This window comes from Histoplasma capsulatum (assembly GCF_000150115.1).
Source record: "Histoplasma capsulatum G186AR genomic scaffold supercont2.3, whole genome shotgun sequence".
Taxonomy (NCBI): Eukaryota; Fungi; Ascomycota; class Eurotiomycetes; order Onygenales; family Ajellomycetaceae; genus Histoplasma; species Histoplasma capsulatum.
This window is the reverse complement of record NW_025544803.1, coordinates 627,315-645,971: the sequence shown is the minus strand read 5'-3', so window position 1 is coordinate 645,971 and position 18,657 is coordinate 627,315. Positions and strand designations below refer to the sequence as shown.

Genomic DNA, 18,657 nt, shown 5'->3' with positions numbered 1-18,657 from the left:
CTCTTCCATCCCGTTCGCCCTTAAAAACGGTCACCCCCTACCTCTGCCTCTGTTGCTGGTTTGTTGTCGCGTCCTCATCTCGTCAAACCAGCACATATAACATCTATAGACTTTTGGATCTTGAAAACACTATTTTTATTATTTTTCCCCCTCTCTCGCTCTCTTTCTCTTTCACACGCCGTCGAGCCAGTCCCTCCGCCAAAAGGTTTCGTCCTGCGAACAAAACTACCATTACATCTTAAGGAAACGGGGAAATACATACAAGCAACAACCATCAACTCTACCGTTGCACCTGGTTCTTTGTCAAACAGGGTTAAGAAGCAACATCCCACCGCGAAACCCGAAACCCCACGTTCAAAAAGAACTCCTTAGCCAACTTTTATCCACCGTTGGGCCTGCCATCCACCCATCGCCACGTATTTTTTCGCGTGTCCGGTTCATATCGCCCCGCGACCCATTTTTCGCACGGTCTTCACTAGGAGGGCAAAACGAAACATACAAAGACGTTTATATCATGCCATATAACCTTTTTTAAAAAGGAGACATACTACTCTGGAGCCAATGGATCTGCTATCTCAGCTTTTCGAAGCAAACAGGCGCGAAAGCTCAGAACGAAACATGGAATCAAACCAAAGCTTTCCCTCCTCCAACCCTGCTCCTCAATCTCCTCAATCTGTCGCGTCATCCAACCCGGGCTCGCCTGTCGTATCCCTCTTCTCCGCGAGAGCCCATAACAGATTCCCCAGCTCGACATCTTCGTTAGCCTCTTCACCTGGCTTGGGGAGTCTCACGGAGGGATACAGCGTTATGAAGACGCCTCTGACCGATGTCAAAGAGGATCCACTTGAGCGCGAAACGAGCGTGGTTGTGGGAAGCCCTTACTTTGGTGAGCCTTGCTGTTGTTCGCAAAATGGAGACAGCAACCGTTGTATTTCTTCTAACATCTCTGGTGCAATTGTAGCAGACTTCAACCAAGTTCACTCCGATGATGGCTATCCCGTAGTGCTAGAGTCCTACGAATACGACCTATCAGATGATGTGGTCGAAAAGCCAGGTTCACCCAAGAAGCGAAAGTCAGATAGCAACAGCACAGCTACAACTTTTCGCGGTATCGCTGGCCTGAGTCACCGATTTACTTCCATGTCGTCCAAATGGAGACACAAACAAAAGGTGGACACCGCTGCGGCGGTCTTGGAAAAATATGACGAATCGCTGCGATCGCGTGCAAATTCTGCGACGTCAACGTTGGTGAGCCCGGCTGTCAGCTCCCTATCCATCCGCCAAGGTCACCATTCCCCCTCCCCAGCAAGAGCGGTTTTTGAGGAGCGGATAAACGAGGCCGGTATTGCACCCATAGACGTTGATATGGCCAATCGACAAAGTATGGAAAGAGAACCAAATGCAACCACACCCCTCCTGCCCCCTCTGATGGTAAATCTCCCGAATGGAGATGATATATCGCCAGCACAGTCGCCATTACAGTCTCCCTCCGTGGCTGATAGGGCCAACCGCAACACCATCGACCCTTCCAGACCAACATGTCTACCTTCACCGCCGCTATCCAAACAGCCCTCAGTATCATCCATGAATGGTCAATTGGCGGGAGCCAAATGTCCTGCCCCGTATCTCTCCCCGGTTGCAATGCCGGATACGGACGATGAGTGGTCCGACAAGCTGGGCCATGCGAATTTCACCATCCGACCTGAACCCTACCTCCCCGCTGCTCGAACGGTCGAGGCTTTTGACGAGCACTGGAACAACTGGGAACTTGCCCGCTACAACTATGCGAAACACCTCACTCGCATTTCAGAGCATTACGGCGCAACGTCCAACATCTACCGGCTCACAGAGGAGAAATGGGATTCGGTGGAGGCTCGGTGGCGAGAGAACCACAACCAACTCGTCACGAGTCTGGAGGATGGCAAAGGCAATCCCGTCAGCTTGCTACACAAGCCGGACATCCACCCCGTCGAAGCCATCAAAATCCCCCACCTGGACGACAAGAGCAAATTCCCCGACCGTGGCGATGAGGATATTGTTGGTCCAATGTCCGTGGCGCCAGTTCTGCAACAGTCTTCATATCCCTCGGGCAAATCGTTACGGAAGCGAACGCTCTTTAAGTTCTTACAAGATTTGTTCTCCCCGAGCATAAAAGCCTGACAGACGTCGATGAGACTACTGTTGATCCTTTGTAGCATCATTGCCGTTCCCCGTTTGTTTTTATTACTATTGCTCCTATTACCATTATTTCCTCATTAACATAAAGGACCCGTTTTCGTTGTCTGGGCATTTGTTGAATCAAATTGGCCCCCCTCTTTCCCCTTCGATGTACATGTACAATCTAATTTACCCGACATGTCCTATTTCTTTTCGGTCCTTTCCTTGACTTCTCGCTTGCCATGATCAGTGGCTTCGTGCACCACTGCAACCCTTGGCAATTTTTAGAGGACTTTCACCGATGTTTCCCTGTTTCCCTTGTTTTCCTACCATTTCGCTAACCATTATTATATTACTCCATGCAACGACCGATCATGTCGGGACGATGAATGACGCTCCTTTATAGAATTGTTGCTGCTTTGCTAGAGATACCCGCCCCACGCTCCTTTTTTGTTATGCACTACAGCCAGACAGATAAAACATGCCTACCTCGTTATTGTCCCTAGAACACTTTCTATACCCTATAACCTATAATTCTAATCTATTTTCACCCGCTACCGGGAACCGTTTTTATTATATTATATTATGTCCCGTTTGGCTTCTCCATAATTCCCATGAGATTCCCCCCCGCCGTATTTTTTTTTTTTTTTTTTTTTTTTTAATTTTTTTACAATCGATAGATAGATAGATAAGCCTCTATATCGGGAGGTTCTCTACGCTCACGCTTCGAAGCCCACTGCTTCTTGTCTTTCTTGTTATAAAATCGGATATTGATCGATCACATGAGATTATGGAGCGATCAAGAGCGGGTGTTTGGCAGTTGGCAGTTGGGGGAGGGAGAGGAGACATAAGATGGGGAAGGGAGAGCAAGGGGAAGGGGAAGGGGGAGGGACGAGCAGGGGACGGACAAAAGCCGGGAATGATGATGAATTTTAGTTAGTGAAAGCTAGATCAGAAACGAACAAAATATAACTAACTAGCTTCATATAACTAACTAGCTACTCATACTTATACTTGCAGTTGCAATTGCAATTGTAATTGTAATTTTTCCTACTGGCGACCATGTATGTATATGGGCCTGCTAACCCCCGCAATAATGAATGAATGGGTGTGGATGATCGTTGACCGGGGCCTCGGGTTCTATCTATCTATCTCTCTCTCTATCTTTCTATTTACCTATCCATTTGTCTAACTATACCTCCCTGTTCGGGGGCCAGGGTGCCTCATACATACATACATACAGGCGTACCTCTCACGCCCCGTCTCCCAATTTTTCTTTCTTTTTCTTTCTTTTCTTTTTTCCCTTTTTCTTTTGCCGGGGGGGCCGGGGTATGGGGGGTTCTTTTCAGACAGACAACTCAGTCCGCCAACATCCCCCTCCTCTCCTCGCTCACTGGTGGGGGGTGGTTTTGCGTGGTGGCGCAAGGAGAGGGTTTCGGGGGTTTAGTTAGAAAAGGGAAGGGGAAGGGTTAAGGTTAACCTAAGCTTAGGGTTAGTTGGGAGGTGGTGGAGGTGGTGGTGGGTTGTCGTTGTCGGCGATTGTTGAATATGGGGTTTGTTTTGCCTTATTGTGGGCTATGTTGGGTGGAAGGGGGTTGTGCTAAACTGCTAGATGGCTTGTTGGGTTGGGCTGGTTTTGGTTTGGAGGATAGAGCGGTCGTGATTGATGATGACGATGATGATGATGGAATTGAATGATTTTCAGGGATGAATTTTTTTTAATTTTTTTTTTTTTTCTTTTTTCAATGCTTAACTAAATGTGTATGATTCTATGTCAGTTTTCCTTGAAAATTGGTGCGTTCTGCTTTATCCATTCTTTCGTTACTTTATTTGTTGGGTTCGTTTTTTGCTTGCGATGAGACTGAGGGGTGTTCGAAGATCGACTGCTTCTCGGACAGCTGCTTAAAAAGGACTGGGACAATGATTTGCAGAGTGCAGCACGATGGATTTGTTGGGGGGAAGAAGGGGGGGTGGTTGTATGGGCGTTTTGTAAAGTACTTAATAAGTGTTCCCACACGCTATCGCTGCATTTTGCGATATCTCGGGTTAGGAATCGTTTCTCTTTTAGCGTTGGGAAGTTTCTCAGTTGTTTGTTGGTGTTGGTAGTTGCTGTTATATGCTCTATGCTCTATGATCTTTTTGATTTTTCGGCGTCGAAAATATAATACCACCACCCCCCTTGATTATATCCTCGATATTCCATTACACAAGATCCACCCTATGAAGGCCTCTGCTCTGATAAGGAAACGCCTATAGCAATCCGTCAGGTTTAGAAAGGATAATCGTTGGTTAGATGAGTCTGTTGGAGAGGGAGCCCTCAGATGATGTTCATAGGTAGTAACTAAGACTTCATTTTCGTTTCCCAGGCCGTGGTTGATGGACCCAATTAACGCTCGTGCGTGTTCACTAGAGAAGGTCGAGACCGGCACAAATTTCTTGGGCAGTGGAATTTCACACATTGACGGTAGCCCGGGAGGGGTTTGGGACGGGTTGTAGAAGGATCACTGGTAAGCTTATGGACTTTGAAGCAGACGATGAACTGTGCTCCTATTTGTTCCGCCGTTTGGCCACGCCCACACCCTACTGCCTCTTTGATGCGTTGGAGAACCCTTGTGAGGTGTTGCTGCCGGCAAACGCTCACAACAAAGTCCATGTGTCCAGTCGAAGAGCAAGCTTGAGCCCATTATCTTGCTCTATCCACCACACCTCCCTCGCTAACCTGTAACTCCCAGGTATAGTTTCCAGACGGAGCCAATCTCGCCCTGGAATTTGCCGCATTGTGCGTCATGTCACTCAAACGGGTAAAACGACGCCCGTCATCTTCAACAGGTTTTCCAAATCCATGGTACAACAACGCCAGAGAAGAGGACTTCCACATCTTGACATTGTGTCTCTTCGTGCACATCATGACCAAGCAAAGACAGAGTATCGTCGCGAGCACGATGAAAGTAGGTAGCGCAATCCAACCCCATCGCACATGCATGAATTGTTCTGGAAGTCCAACGAGGCCTGTCATCGTTTGGTTGCTGGGTTCGAGTATGGAATATGTGACTGATTGGGCGATGCTCTCCATCATATGCACCTTGTCATTGACTGCGCGTGCGGTTCCAATAAAGGTATTGGATGGAATGAAGTATTCCGTCGACTCGACCCAGGTTGTTGCGTTTCCAACGAGATCAAGGATAAGACTCTTCCATAAAGAGTGGCCAGCAGAATCATCCACGACGAAGGTGGTGGTTTTCTCCTTGTCTTTATCTGGTAGCAGAGGTGCCGTAACGTTCCACCCGGAAAGTTGATTCATCGACGCTAGATGGACAGGCTCCGTCTTTATGGTAGAAACGCCGGACTCGACGGAGACGTTGTAACGCTGAAGACAGTAGGTGAACATGCATTCCATAGCTCTAGAAATCGGCGTTGTGTTTGTGAGAGAAGAGTAGTCGATTTCCAGCCAGCCTAAGGCGAAGAGAGGATTATTAACGCCCGCGAAATTTCCATCAATATATGGAGTGCCGGCTAGGAGAACAGTGGGATCTTCCAGCTTGTAGTTCAGGAGCCAAGCGATGTAACTGGCTGCTCCGACGCCATCATATGGATTAACGACAGGAATACCATGTTGAAAGGAAATGGTGCAGTTTTTCTTCATTTCGAGAAAATCTCCGGGCGTACATGCTCCTTCCAACTTGACCTGATCAGCCATATCAATGCAGCGGCTGCAGACGCCAATTGAATGGAATACTGGCCACGTGCAGTTTCCAGTGGAACAAAATGGTTCAAGACTTGGAGCCGAATCTCCGTTGTATATAGCATTCATAATACCCTTGTCCAAACTAGCGTCCATTCTAAAGCCATTTTGACCTTTAGGCACAATTATCATCAGAATCAAATTTGAAGAGGAGCATCCCCACAAACCAATGACTTACCCTGCGCTGCGTAGCTCACATTGTCGGTACGTAGAATCGATGCTTTGCCCGACTCTCTGTACACAAGTCTGACTGGGTATACAATCAGCTGCTGCATAAAGGGCTCCAGAGCCACAGCTAAAATAGTGATTACCGCTCCGAGGGAGGCAAGATGGCTAGGGGGAAACTGTTAGCCATTTCCACATCTAGCTTGCTGCTGAAAAACCGTGCTCCAAATAATCACTGACCCTCCGCGAAGATAAAAGAGCATATGCAGAGACCCTAGGGGTCCTCGGCTGGCATCATCGAAAATTTGCAAGTCTTGCAGGCGTCTCATATCTTTCATCCATAGCCATTTTAGCTGACTTATGCAGGCTGCAATAACGACCAAAATCGACACCCTTATGGCATTGGCGAGAACGGAAATGATAGCGTTGAACTTTTATGCACATTAGTATTTTAAAGAGCGAGTATTCAGTGTTTGAGTAGTATACTTACTGTAATATATTTGGGCAATTCGGGCACATTTTTCTCTGAATAGACAACGAGCACGGCTATCGTCGCCGCAAGAGCCAGCAGGCTTAAAGCACAGGCCCCGATTTCCCAGAGCCACCAATCGAGGACGAGCCTGGAGTACCAATTCCGCCTCCATAGATCGTTGAAAGTAGCATTAGCCGAGATATCTTCATTTGACGTATCAGGCTCTTCGGAGACAGCACTGACTGCTTCCCGACTCGTCTTGCCTTGAAGGAACTGGTAAGAATGGGACATGGGGAATTGGAATGGAAACCCGCAGATAAGATGAAAGGCAAACTACTCACTTCAGGATATTATTTCACTCCTTTGAGGATTGTCTCCAGTTATATACAGTAATCGCGGCCCCATTATCCCCCACCCTAAATTCCGGCAGGGTGTTTGAAATTGCGATAGCTAAAAACGATGGCGCCGGGTGGCTGTCGCTAAGGGACACTTGAAGCGGGAAAGAAAGGTTAGACCTCTGCCAAGGGGCTTGCAAGTTGCACGCAGCGTAAGTTGTAAGTTGTTCGACTCGGCTGCGTATTTCTGCAGCAAGAAAAGGAATGTCAATCGTAATTAAAGTCAAAACTAGTGATGAAGGTCCAGATACAAGTTGCAAAAGAATATGGAGATGTGGAACACTCGAGCCTCGAGGTGATAAAAATAAACAAGAAACCGCTGAAGACTAGGGCTAGGTTACTAGTTCCTTCGTCCAGGCTAAAAATGGCAGGCTATCAAGGGAAAATACGATCCAGGGCCCAAGCGGATGGCCAACGGGAACTAGCCGTTGACCCCTTACTTTATGCAATTCAATGAACTCAACCCCTGCTTTGAGGTTGAATGAATTCACCCAAAACCAGAGTTCGGAAAATTTGAAATTTTTTGACCTGACCAAATCAAAAAGGCCAAGCATAGCCATATCGATGTGCGTGACTCCTCTATATAACCCATGTCATTCTACATAAAGTAGCCACCACTCTATTTACTCAAAGCAGGAAAACAACGTTTATAAAAAATAACTAATATCTCCTTTACCCATGCGGGGAGGATATGCATGTGGAGAGAATTTGTTTGCTGGTTGCTGACTCGGTAGTCGAGAAGAAAATCAAGCTTTGATTGACAGGGTTAGATCCAATACTGGCCCCAAACCTCCTTCGTAGCAGGTGTTCCTTGGAATTTGAATTCGACATGCGTGATATCCTGAAATCCTTCGGAGAGCATCGGCACTTGGAATCGGCGCTGGAAATCACCGAACGCTATTCCAGGTAGGGAGGAGCGCGACTCGGGATTTATCGATTCCTGTACATCGGGCAGAGATTTAGAATTGCTGACTATAAATTTGGTTAGATAGAGGGGTTTCTGGGTTGCATACGATCCCTGGATTTGCTGCACGAACTGTATCGTTGTGTTTGCAGATCTGTGGTGGGGTGGACAGGTATATGCATCGGATGGGAACGTTCGTTTCCTTTGCGAGATCAATCCAGTACGCTCGAGTTTCTGGGCCCGCATTTGTATTGTCTGAAAAAAGGGCAAAACGAATGAGTGACACTCTGAAATGCTTCGAAAAATGAATATATATATATGAGAGAGAGGGGGGGTTAGTCAAACATACCGACTGCCACAGACTTTCCAGCTTGTAAATATTCTTTTGCAACTTTGAGGCATTTAGGACGCTTTAAGCGCGGAATGGATACTTGTTAGCATCTCTCATACGAAAAAGAGAGGCGTGGTAGCGCTTCACACAATGTGTGGGCGATGTGCGCGTAGGCTTACGCTCTTCAATATGTCCTGATTCACTCTTTCGTAACCAAGGGGCTCTAGATATCTCCAGTAGAAGGTGGACTTTCCCGATCCCGGGCTCCCGCAAAATATGACAAGTTCGACATCGCTCTTTTTTGAGAAAGTGATAGTTGCTATAATACCAACTTCAGAATATGGCCCTCTTCATTTTCTATATGATTCGCAGGGCGCCATGAGCTAAGTAGGCGGCGGATAGAGAGATGTTCTGCTTACGTTCGTCTGCCGATGAGTCAACAATGTATGCTTTTGGGTCGAACGCTCTCAAAATAGGCTTTGGAGCCTCATCGAGGAAAAATTCTTCAGGTGTCTCAAACGGAACTCCGACATTCGCTGCGAAATCTCTGTATGCACATGTACGAATATCAGTATATAAGAAGCATGTAATAAGCATGCGAGGAACAAGTAAGGGATGCTGCGCACCGATCCACACAGGAATGGTCACCCTCGCGTCCTGCTGCATCTCCAACAAATATAGATTGTTCAAGATCTAATAAACCGGCAACACTTAGGCCATGGTCATCGAGCATCTCCCTCCACATCCCCATACGAGGCTTTCTAAATTCGTCGCTCGCTGTGGCAGCGTAAACGCTAAATGGCATATCCAAAGTCTGCATAATCGCCGCAACCTTTTGCTTAAATATAGACAAGCTCTTTGACTCTACTCTGCCGCCTTTCAAATCCTTTTTCAAGCTTATGGCTTTCTGATTCGATAGAACAACAACCAGATACCTAATCACACGTAAGAAACTGAGTGAGTGGAAGCAATTGGAAGGCGAAATGCAACTTCAATGGTGGTCTCACGAACCCTTCATCGTTCAGCTGCTTCAGCTTATCGGGTACACTTGGACTCCACCATTTCCAATCACGCTCGTTTGTTGGAAATCGTCTGCCGGATTTAGTTGCGATCAGAGTCGAATCCTATATCCTGATTAGAATCTTCTAGCTCTGGCCTCTGCTAACCGGTAAAATTTTCAAACATACGAGATCGAAGGCGGCAATACGTCGTTTCTTGCCAGATTTAACCGCCTCCAGAGCTTGCTCTTGGTGGTATTTTCCGATAATGCAACTATTGTTCACAGTTCTCCATGTGACTTGCTCCGGTTTCTTTTGTGATACTGGGGTGAAAAAATTGGCTACAGTTTTATCTATACATACAGGAGTTGTCAATTACTAGTACTTTGCATCAACGTCTGCAATTGAACGCTTTAAAACGAAAATATGCTCACTGGTCGCTGTTCCTATTGCTTTGCGTTTGAGCGGAGGTGGTGAGATGTCTCCGCCATCGGGGCTCTTTCGCTTGGTGCCATTCATGATAAGTCGGACAGTCGAATTGAAAAGAGTGTAGGTATTGAGTTGGTCTTCGGCATGGAAGAGGGAAGATCGAACCATTCGGAGGTACCTGAAGAGGGACAGGGGAGCCATAAATAAGCTCGCCAGAGCGCCATCGACAATTTGAAGTCGCGAAGACGTGGAGGCTCCAACGTCCAAACGCCATGTCACGTGGTTTAAATTGATTCCACCGGGCAGGCTCCCGCTGGCTGCCTACATTTAGGAAAAGACGGAAGATACACAGTCCATAGGCACTCTTCATTTTATGGGATTCGATAGCTGATGACTGGAAATTGGTGTCAACTGGCGTCAACGCTAAATCTGAAGCAATATACATTTCGGTTGCCCTCAAAAGAGGGTTTCATCCCCAAAAAACCAAATCCTGACCTCATTCGAGCAAATGTTGGTATGGTATTTCACTTCACCCTCTTATCAAGGGAAAGCCTATCTTTAGGCTCCAGCTTCACAACAGATTTCAAATGCTCTTTCAACCCCAAAAGTCGTTGAGAATTCGCCTTCAACATGTCTGGATTCCCGCTGTCCTGAGCTGTAATAGAGGCCTGTAAAACATATGCACCGCTCGTATCCAGCAGCAGCATTTGATCTAATGGAGGAAGATATTCAGTTGGCGCCAGCGTTGTCGTGCCACCACCACTGCCACTTTCATGACCTGGTGGGAAAACTAGCACACGATGCAGAAATAATACTATGTCGTCTAGTATAAACCTATAACCTTCGACAACGTATTCAGAGACGTAGCTAAAGTGAACAAGTTAGAGCTTTGCCTAGTCGAGATATAGATTTTAAAACCAGGGAAGAAGCGAGGGGGAAACTAACTTAAATCCCCAAGCATTCATCTCAGGAAGGATATTTCCAGAAGGGAGGTTCGAATTCTCCACAAACCGTGTCGTGACACCGAATCTAGCCCCAGCCTCCGGGGTATCCTTGAACTCCAATCTCCATGACTGATCCGCCGCTACATAGCCCCCTTTCGCGGCAGCGGCGGCGGCGGCAGCTCCATTCCTTGTCGTCGTCGGCGGCAATGCTTCCTGACCATGCTGAGTGCCCTCACCGCCCTCACCCGAACCTTGGGCAAGAGCATCCGATGGCGAAGAAGTAGAAGCTGTCACAGAGCCAAAGTCTCGTTCTCGGACATTTCCCACGACCTGCATATAGTATAGGCCTCCATTCAGGAGCTTATTCAGCCTCTGGGTTTCGGGAGCCTGTACATCCTGGCTGCCACCCGGCCTTGTTTTAACGAAACCAGGTTTTCTGTATGCCTTGAAAACTAGATGTCTCTCAAAAATGCGAGTTGGCTGCATTGCAGTTAGACCAGAGAGCTGCTGCAGCAAATCATGGTGTTGCTTCGCTGGAACCGGAGCGAAGAGCAGTAGTTCATGCATGTGATATCGACGTGGGCTTCCAAAGGACTTCCAGATGGTTTATTATTCTCTATTATTATTATCGTTGCTTAGTATTTTGATTCTCATTTGGAAGTGTCACTTGTCATGTCCCAAAGGTGGAATGGGGCGTTTAAGCTTTGGTTCGGGAAAAGGAGTTGTCCTTCCTCTGGCCGAGGCGACTGGAGCTAGATAATTAATAGGAAGATAAGGTAGGTGATGGGCAGATGAGACGGAGGGACAACAGAGATAACTAATGTAACTAGCTCCAGCCAGAGTTAACTAGCTTGCTCAATTGAAAATTTGAGTTTATGTGTGTATGGAATTATTCGCAGGAGGATTTTGTCCGTGCTTTCGGTCGATATTCAGCCAAGCCCAGCGGGATCAGGAACACGTGATAAATATGAAGACGCAAGTTTGAAGCGGACTGGCAAGCTCCTTTTACATTGGATGTACGGATAGAGAGGGATTTCTTTGGCATGAACGGGACTGTCTGTATGATCTCTATCTGCCAATCTACCTCTCTTTCTAAAGCGAGATCGAGTTGTACTCTACAATGCTGATAGAAGGCAGTCTAGAAAATTGATCTACGAGACTACGAACTCGTTCAAAGAGTGAAACAAAGGATTTAGGGTTTACTCTCAATAATAGCTGTCGTAGCCCGGTTAGCAGTGTACTCTGGTATTCCAGTTCGGAGCAAGTATGACTTCAACCTCGACATTCCTGGAGACGCAATGGGAAGCCATATGAAGGATAAGGCGGAGAAAAAGCAGCTCTATGGCATGCTCGTATCTTGGAAGGCATCAAAGGGCGTGCTAACAGCTATATCGGCGTGCATGCTGGAGCTATTCTTGTGGAGAATCCATGTAGCCCTCGGCGTGATTGGTGTTGTGCTCATCGAGCTCGGACTCAAGGCGCTCACTCTTTTGCCTTTTCCATTCATGGAACTACCTACCCCTTGTGAAGATGGCCGTCGATCGCGGAATATTAACTTTTCAGCACTCACAGCGTCAGACTATGGAATCACTAGGGTCAGCGAAGGCGGATAGAGTCGAGCATCCAACGGATATGGTGAAGGAAAGAGAGCAGAATGGTCTCGTATTTAGTGACAAGGCGACTGTCAGTCCATTTTCATCCTGACACCACTTGATAGAGTCAGTGCCGTGGAGATATGGATTTAATATTATCGGAGAGGCCAGCTTCGAAGATACCGAAGAAATTGGTGGAAAGCGATGGTAAGCGTATGGTGGGGCAGTAAGTCGACTCGGAATGTTCGGCGGCGTGGAAACTTAGTTGCCAGTGGTTGGTGAGCCACCCCGGCGGTGTGAAAAATCCCTGAAGTTGCTACGTTGCCGGGTTCTCGAGAGAGGGCTGGGGAAAAATTAAATAGTGCAGATTCCTACTCACGCTACTCTGCGATAAATGATGCGCATCTTCGAAGTTTGCCGACGATAATTGACAGCGCGCTACTGCTGCACCCTTATCTCGCCCCTGGTCCTGCTTATTCATAACCCGAGTAGTCAACGAAAACTGATTCCGGCCACCATCTGCCTCACCTCTTCCTCCACTTCTTCCTCCACCTCTTCATCTTCCTCTTTCCCTTCTCTCCTCTCTGCCTCGCAGACAATCAATTCCACAGCTGGCAGAAGAGACAGAGATCAAGAAAGAGGCCAACCAGCATATTATTCTTATCCATCTCCTTCCAGTATCTGCCACTGGCTCTGCGCCCCGACTGGAACCTTCAAGCCGCGACGTCTTCCCCCACAACTTCAGCAAAATACCATGCGTGCTTCATCTCTTTTGCAGCAAGCCGCCGCTGCCAGAGCTCCACTGATTAAGTTCATTGGAAAGCGCACTGTTCCCAGTATGCAACCGCCAAAGGAGGGAAACCCGCTTCTTCCGACATCAACCTTGAAACTAACCCAAAATGCTTTCGCCAGAATCCGTTGACCACTCTCCCCGGGCCCATCCTGCCTCCCCTTCCTCTGAGCTGCCCGAATCATTCGCCACCTACAGAGCCAAGGCCCAGCAGCATGGCCCGCTGAACTACTCGGCGCAAACGAACGGAATCTACGGCGGGGCCATTGGAGGCCAACCTGGTGCATCGCTCGGGTCCGTGGAGCCGAAGAAGGGCGAATACTTCGATCGAAATGAGCTTCCTGAAAGATTCAGACGCCTGACCTGGTCGCAAGAAGAAATTGATGCTGTCGAGACCGGCGGCGCTAGCCTGTTTGCATGAATATATGGGGCTACAAGTGATGATATGCTGTCTTTCCTATATATGAATGCATGTGGGACACTCGCAGTTCCTCTGGCACTCCAGGGAAGAGCGCTTAGAAGGTCTCGAAAATAACCCCACCAGGCTGGCTCCTTAGCATTGGGCAGCCGACAATGTCGCCCTCCTCGATACCCTCTATTTTCCAGCTCACAATTCATCCTCATCGAATTGCCGCTGCTGTATCACCAATTTTCTATGGTGTGGATATTACAAATTGGTTTTCCTCACGGTATCATGTGTTCTGGGGAGGAAGGGACAATATCAACTCAGTTTTTGTTACTACTGCTATCTCATCATTTACTAATAGGCGTTGCTGGTTTGTTTGTCGTGAAATATCGCCATTTTTCCAAGCGGGTGATTGGGGCCAATTCTGTTATGAATACTGTTTTGGTAGGCCAGGCTCTCTTCCTGCAATTACATTCTTTGTCAGATAGGGTGTACGGTACTGTCTGCTCAACAAATATTACTACTTAAACCTACTACTAATTGGAATATTCATTCCCTGGAGGCATACCAAGCAGCTTACTTCGTAGATGAGTCAAAACAAATGGAAAGAAAGAGCAAGAAAATATCGGAAAAGAAAAAGAAAAACAGAGGCTACGCTCTCCCCACAACCAATCGACATCACCAGAACTTACTGGTTCTGCAGCCCTAACAAGCTTGGAAGCACAAGCTTCAGCAAATCACAATGCGTAATCAAGACAATCACCCCCAACCTCGAATCCGGAACCTCAACATCTACCTCAACAATTTGCCCCTACTCCTAGCAAAAAACCAATGCATCTCAGGTTAAGCCAATCAAGAAAATACAATGGCACCCATCAATGATGTGATAACTGTCAAGGAAACGAATGAAATCGGTGCGCCAACGGCTACATACATATACTCCACGACTAGCGATCCAACCCAATTCCGTACCCCAGATTCTTCTGGCGTTCGTCATGAACGGCGGAGAGTCGATATTGTTGTATGTCCACATTTCTTTTATACTATATAGAGCCTTTACCTTTTCACCTCCTATCCCTCCATAACTATACCAGGAGCGTGTATCCAGATATACATGTACTGTGCATCTAATAATCTGAACAACCATTGCCTTCATGCTGGAGTGGCATACTGTACATAAAACGCATCCACTGCTCCACTATCTGGACATCAAGCCCTGTGGAATCCCCTGCAACTCGTGCCATATTTCCCACATCAGAACACCCAGACAGATCTTATTACCACCTGCAACGGTGGTTGTTGCACCTTTGGCCCGATTAGGAAATATTGATCCTCACCAGCAGAGCCGCATTCTTATCTTATCAAATGCTGACTTTGCCCTTGCCTTTGCCCTTGCCCTTGCCCTTAGCTGCCTTCACGAAAGGACTCATCATCGTATCTCGCTTCGCTGCTCAATGTTTTTCTACCGGTGGGATACCCGCATAGCGTCAGCGACGATTATCTAGAGTGAGCTACTCCTCTCTTCGCTCTGTTAAACACGTCCAACGCGCGTTGTTTTGCTTCGTTGCGATTAGTAGTCTCCAATTTTTTGGTCTGAAAATTTTTCAAGGAAGAGAAAGAATATATGTTTTCACATGAGCAGCGAGCAGCGAGCAGCGAACAGCTATGCTCGTGTTGTCGCCCAACGATATGCCTTCATTTGATTTCTTGTCTCGTGTTGGACGGGCTAAAGCTGACTACCTCCCGTGTGCACGTATCTGAATCTTTCCAAGTTATCAAATATATGTATGTATTCCACCACTACCACGAAATGAAGCTTTCCCCAGGTTTAACAGCTGTTTAGGATTCGCTTCAGGCGTTCTCAAGTTCAATTGCCGGACTGCTGGCGTCCCGGGCTGTATTACAAGGTATTCTACACATCAAGATCCATCAAACAATGAGAACATGTAAAAATAAACCCTTTTCCTTTGTTAGGTGTTGGAGTAGGAGATGCATCCGCATCCCCAACAGTAGCGCTGTTGCATAGCGTCCTTCAAGACAGCATGGGCAGGATAGCTACAATACTGTTCGCCCATCGTCTAGGGACGTCTCTCGAGCCTGAATGCAAGATGTATAGGCTTGCTGCTGACGTCCTGAATGATTCGGCGTTGATCTTCGATTGTCTTTCTCCAGCACTCCCGAAGCGCCTGAGGGTTGTAGTTTTGGCCTTTTCGAGCGTTTTAAGAGCGCTCTGTGGGGTGGCTGCTGGGAGTTCGAAAGCGAGTTTGAGCAGTCATTTTGCGAAGTGGGGGAATTTGGGGGAGTTAAATGCTGTGCGTTTTCCTAATGTGTTGGTGATCGCCATTTCAGGGGCCGCCCAACGGGGCTTTCCGTTCCTTTTCTCTGATGCTGACCAAAAGCTCCAGAAAGATTCAAGCCAAGAAACAGTGATATCTCTCTTAGGAATGCTGGTGAGGAAATGGGGCGACACACACATAACTGGCCACCTTGGGATGCATGCTATGGCTAACTGGCGCGATTACAGTGCGGAAGCGTCGTTGTCTCACACATATCCACCCCTTTCGCAACGTGGACGACTTTGCTGCTTCTCCTCCTAGTACACCTCTCGACGAACTACGCCGCGGTGCGCTCAGTCAACATGACCACTTTGAATCGCCAACGAGCCAACATCGTTTTCTCAACTCTCTTCGAAAAAGGTAGTGTCCTCACCCCAACGGAGGCATCTAAATGCGAAAGAATCTTCGAGCGCGATGGGATTCTCCGCTGGAAAGCATCCCCCGCGGCTCTGGGATATTGTCAAATAGGGGGTTCGTTCCAGGAGTTACTGCGTGGCTCTACACATGGAGCAAATTCCATTCGTGACGTTGGAATTGATATTTACAAACTTCTACGCCTGTTTGAAAAGGAGGAGTATGTCCTATGGTTCAACCCCATTCATAAAAAGGGGACCATAGTCTTGAAGAATAATGTGACCCCTATATCGCAGCTCAAGGCCTGGAGTCATGCGCTGATAGTTGCGAAGCGCTTAACGGATCTGAGGCGAGAAGAAGCTGATAGGATCAACGTGAGCACGGTGGAGAAGGAGGAGGAAGATAAATCGAAACAACGAAATGAAAGTGTTTCCGTCTCCAACCTTACCGACCCAGACACGATGTTCTCGATCCTCGAATCCACGCTATGCGCCCATTCTGCGAGCTTCGCAGACCAGATCGGAATGCTAACGGATGCTGGGTGGGACGTTGCCACGCCCTCCCTGGAGACTCGACCCGCGAGGAGGTTTGAGGTGGTGGAGTGAGAATATGCCTCAATTTTCCGTCCCGGACAGCATAATCAGACTGGTGGGTGACCTCCACGTGTTTCATATCACCTACATAGGACGCCGGTTATCTTATCTCCCCGGTCAAACCACCAATGGCACGATTTCTACGGCTCACAAAAACCTGGCCATAGAAGCGCCACCGGCCAACCCATGTCGGCCTGACGAGGATTACGTTCTGGATGCGCATGCCAGTTAGCAATACCCTGTACGTAAGAACATGGATAACTAATACTCGTTTGAAGGATTCGCATTTAGGTTCTATCCGGGGAAAAAGCTGAACCTCCGTCGTTTGACGGAGTAAAAAACAAAGAAGGAAAAAAAATGGGATTCCGGGTCGAATTCCAAATGATCAATCGTCCTCTCTCTCTCGGTTTCATATCATAGTTAGTTATATCATACATATATTTCATGGCCACGCCACAAACAAGTTTAGGCAGCCGCGCACAGGGGCGCAAAAACCGCTTTTCTCAGGCTCCCCTTCCGCCGTAAACTTCTTTTGATACTCACGACTGCTGGGAGTCGGCAAACAATGAGTACACGGCTGTAGTGTGCGTACCCGGGACGATCGAGATCTCCCCTTTTCCTCGCCTGTAGTGTACTACTGCCTGCAATAACTTAGTAGTGCTCTCGTAGTTTTTTTTTTTTTTTTTTTTTTTTTTCCAGACTCTCATTGATACGATATTTAGAATTCCATCGCCCGGAATTGTTTTCATTCATTGTTAATAAGTGTACTACTATATGATAGTTAGCAACTCTGAGTGTATGTAAATTGTCCGCAATCCTCCATGCCTACCTAACCTAACCAAACATTGCGTCATCAAGAGTTTGTTTGATGTAAGCCCGCGCTACGTGGAAGATCTCGAATGGACTTGGACTCGGACTCGAACTTGGTTTATTGGTTATTGCTAACTTCAATCAGTTGATTGATTGATTGATTGATTAAATCAAATCTCTCTTTATCTCAAACCACGAGTTATCTACGGCAAATTAATCGTCGCCGCACAAGAAGAAAAAAAATGAAAGAGAAAAGAAAAGCGCCGATATTTGCTCCTTTGTATATATATATATTGGTATTGCCTTCCTTCCCCCTTTCCCCGCGGCAAGGTTAGAAGGAAAGATAGAAAAGCAGTGCGGGACCGTGCGGTGCAGCGGTTAGCGCGCTACTTACTTACTCTTCGTGCTTTTGATCTAATCTCGACAGTAGTTGGTTAAGTAAAGTAGTTTTAACGAAAAGAAAATCGGTCATAAGAAAGGTGGGCAAGAATATTATTCTAACTAAATTTCATGATACCCGTTTCGTTACGTTAAAAAAAAATAAATACCAAAAACAAAAATATGGGTTGGGGAGGGGGAATGGGGAGGGGGGTTAGTAGATAAGGCGAAAAAGGTTTAATAAATTCCAAAACAAATCTCAGGTTTCTCGTTAAGACCTAAGTTAGGTATAAACATTACGCAAAAGGCCGTGCATGGCCTAAGCCCGCCAAACGTAGATGGGGATGAGAGACAAAAAAATAGATGTTTGAGTTGAACGTTGGGACTACGTGGAAAGAGCTTATGAAACGTGAGCCTCCTTTTGTTTAGGATTAAGAAGGAAAAAAAAGGGGGAGGGGGGGGGGGGGTAAAGGAAACAAAGCAAAAAATAGGAGAGGGAATCGCACGCTATTTAACATCAACGTAAACGCACGTAATTGGATACATGCCTCAGGCATTCAGAAAAAAGAAAGAAAAACCAAAAAGAGAGAGAGAGAGAGCGAGAAAGGGAAAACACGTCTGTGAGAACATACCAGCCCGTATATAATGCAAACCGACAGAAAAACAAAAGACCAAATATGCGTGTAATATGCAGATTAAGGAAAACAGAAGCCAGAGCAGGGAGGATGCGGGAACGGCATTGAGACAAAATGGGAGAAGAGAGGAGCTGAGTGGATGTGTGGGTGAGACGAAAGTGTGTGATGAGGGGGAGGAGGAGGGATGGCGAGAATGCCCTTCATATGCAACGCTCATGTAGGAAGA

At 47.1% G+C, this 18,657-nt stretch overlaps 8 protein-coding genes across 8 annotated transcripts; 5 read left to right on the top strand and 3 right to left on the bottom strand.

Moving 5' to 3' along the window:
• Positions 1-251: 251 nt before the first annotated feature.
• On the top strand, positions 252-2,734 carry HCBG_02392 (uncharacterized protein; the record flags this gene model as incomplete). The annotated part of the gene is made up of 2 exons (XM_045429441.1): positions 252-886; positions 962-2,734. 2 exons carry the CDS (start codon positions 562-564, stop codon positions 2,158-2,160), a joined length of 1,524 nt encoding a protein of 507 aa, XP_045289336.1.
• Positions 2,735-4,840: 2,106 nt separating this feature from the next.
• On the bottom strand, positions 4,841-6,827 carry HCBG_02391 (uncharacterized protein; the record flags this gene model as incomplete). Its single annotated transcript, XM_045429440.1, has 4 exons — positions 4,841-6,012; positions 6,078-6,232; positions 6,305-6,495; positions 6,555-6,827. The coding sequence occupies 4 exons, from the start codon at positions 6,825-6,827 to the stop codon at positions 4,841-4,843; spliced, it is 1,791 nt and encodes a 596-aa protein (XP_045289335.1).
• An 870-nt stretch (positions 6,828-7,697) lies between these two features.
• On the bottom strand, positions 7,698-9,794 carry HCBG_02390 (polynucleotide kinase; the record flags this gene model as incomplete). The annotated part of the gene is made up of 9 exons (XM_045429439.1): positions 7,698-7,871; positions 7,945-8,090; positions 8,185-8,245; positions 8,346-8,485; positions 8,586-8,713; positions 8,793-9,101; positions 9,178-9,290; positions 9,354-9,517; positions 9,599-9,794. 9 exons carry the CDS (start codon positions 9,792-9,794, stop codon positions 7,698-7,700), a joined length of 1,431 nt encoding a protein of 476 aa, XP_045289334.1.
• Positions 9,795-10,117: 323 nt separating this feature from the next.
• On the bottom strand, positions 10,118-11,023 carry HCBG_02389 (uncharacterized protein; the record flags this gene model as incomplete). The annotated part of the gene is made up of 2 exons (XM_045429438.1): positions 10,118-10,460; positions 10,539-11,023. 2 exons carry the CDS (start codon positions 11,021-11,023, stop codon positions 10,118-10,120), a joined length of 828 nt encoding a protein of 275 aa, XP_045289333.1.
• A 557-nt stretch (positions 11,024-11,580) lies between these two features.
• Positions 11,581-12,150, top strand: HCBG_02388 (uncharacterized protein; the record flags this gene model as incomplete). The annotated part of the gene is made up of 2 exons (XM_045429437.1): positions 11,581-11,596; positions 11,753-12,150. 2 exons carry the CDS (start codon positions 11,581-11,583, stop codon positions 12,148-12,150), a joined length of 414 nt encoding a protein of 137 aa, XP_045289332.1.
• A 570-nt stretch (positions 12,151-12,720) lies between these two features.
• On the top strand, positions 12,721-13,861 carry HCBG_02387 (uncharacterized protein; the record flags this gene model as incomplete). The annotated part of the gene is made up of 2 exons (XM_045429436.1): positions 12,721-12,965; positions 13,042-13,861. The coding sequence occupies 2 exons, from the start codon at positions 12,884-12,886 to the stop codon at positions 13,338-13,340; spliced, it is 381 nt and encodes a 126-aa protein (XP_045289331.1).
• A 329-nt stretch (positions 13,862-14,190) lies between these two features.
• On the top strand, positions 14,191-14,835 carry HCBG_02386 (uncharacterized protein; the record flags this gene model as incomplete). The annotated part of the gene is made up of 2 exons (XM_045429435.1): positions 14,191-14,346; positions 14,734-14,835. The coding sequence occupies 2 exons, from the start codon at positions 14,191-14,193 to the stop codon at positions 14,833-14,835; spliced, it is 258 nt and encodes an 85-aa protein (XP_045289330.1).
• Positions 14,836-15,367: 532 nt separating this feature from the next.
• On the top strand, positions 15,368-16,945 carry HCBG_02385 (DUF647 domain-containing protein; the record flags this gene model as incomplete). The annotated part of the gene is made up of 4 exons (XM_045429434.1): positions 15,368-15,775; positions 15,850-16,616; positions 16,651-16,835; positions 16,887-16,945. 4 exons carry the CDS (start codon positions 15,368-15,370, stop codon positions 16,943-16,945), a joined length of 1,419 nt encoding a protein of 472 aa, XP_045289329.1.
• Between the last annotated feature and the right edge of the window lie 1,712 nt (positions 16,946-18,657).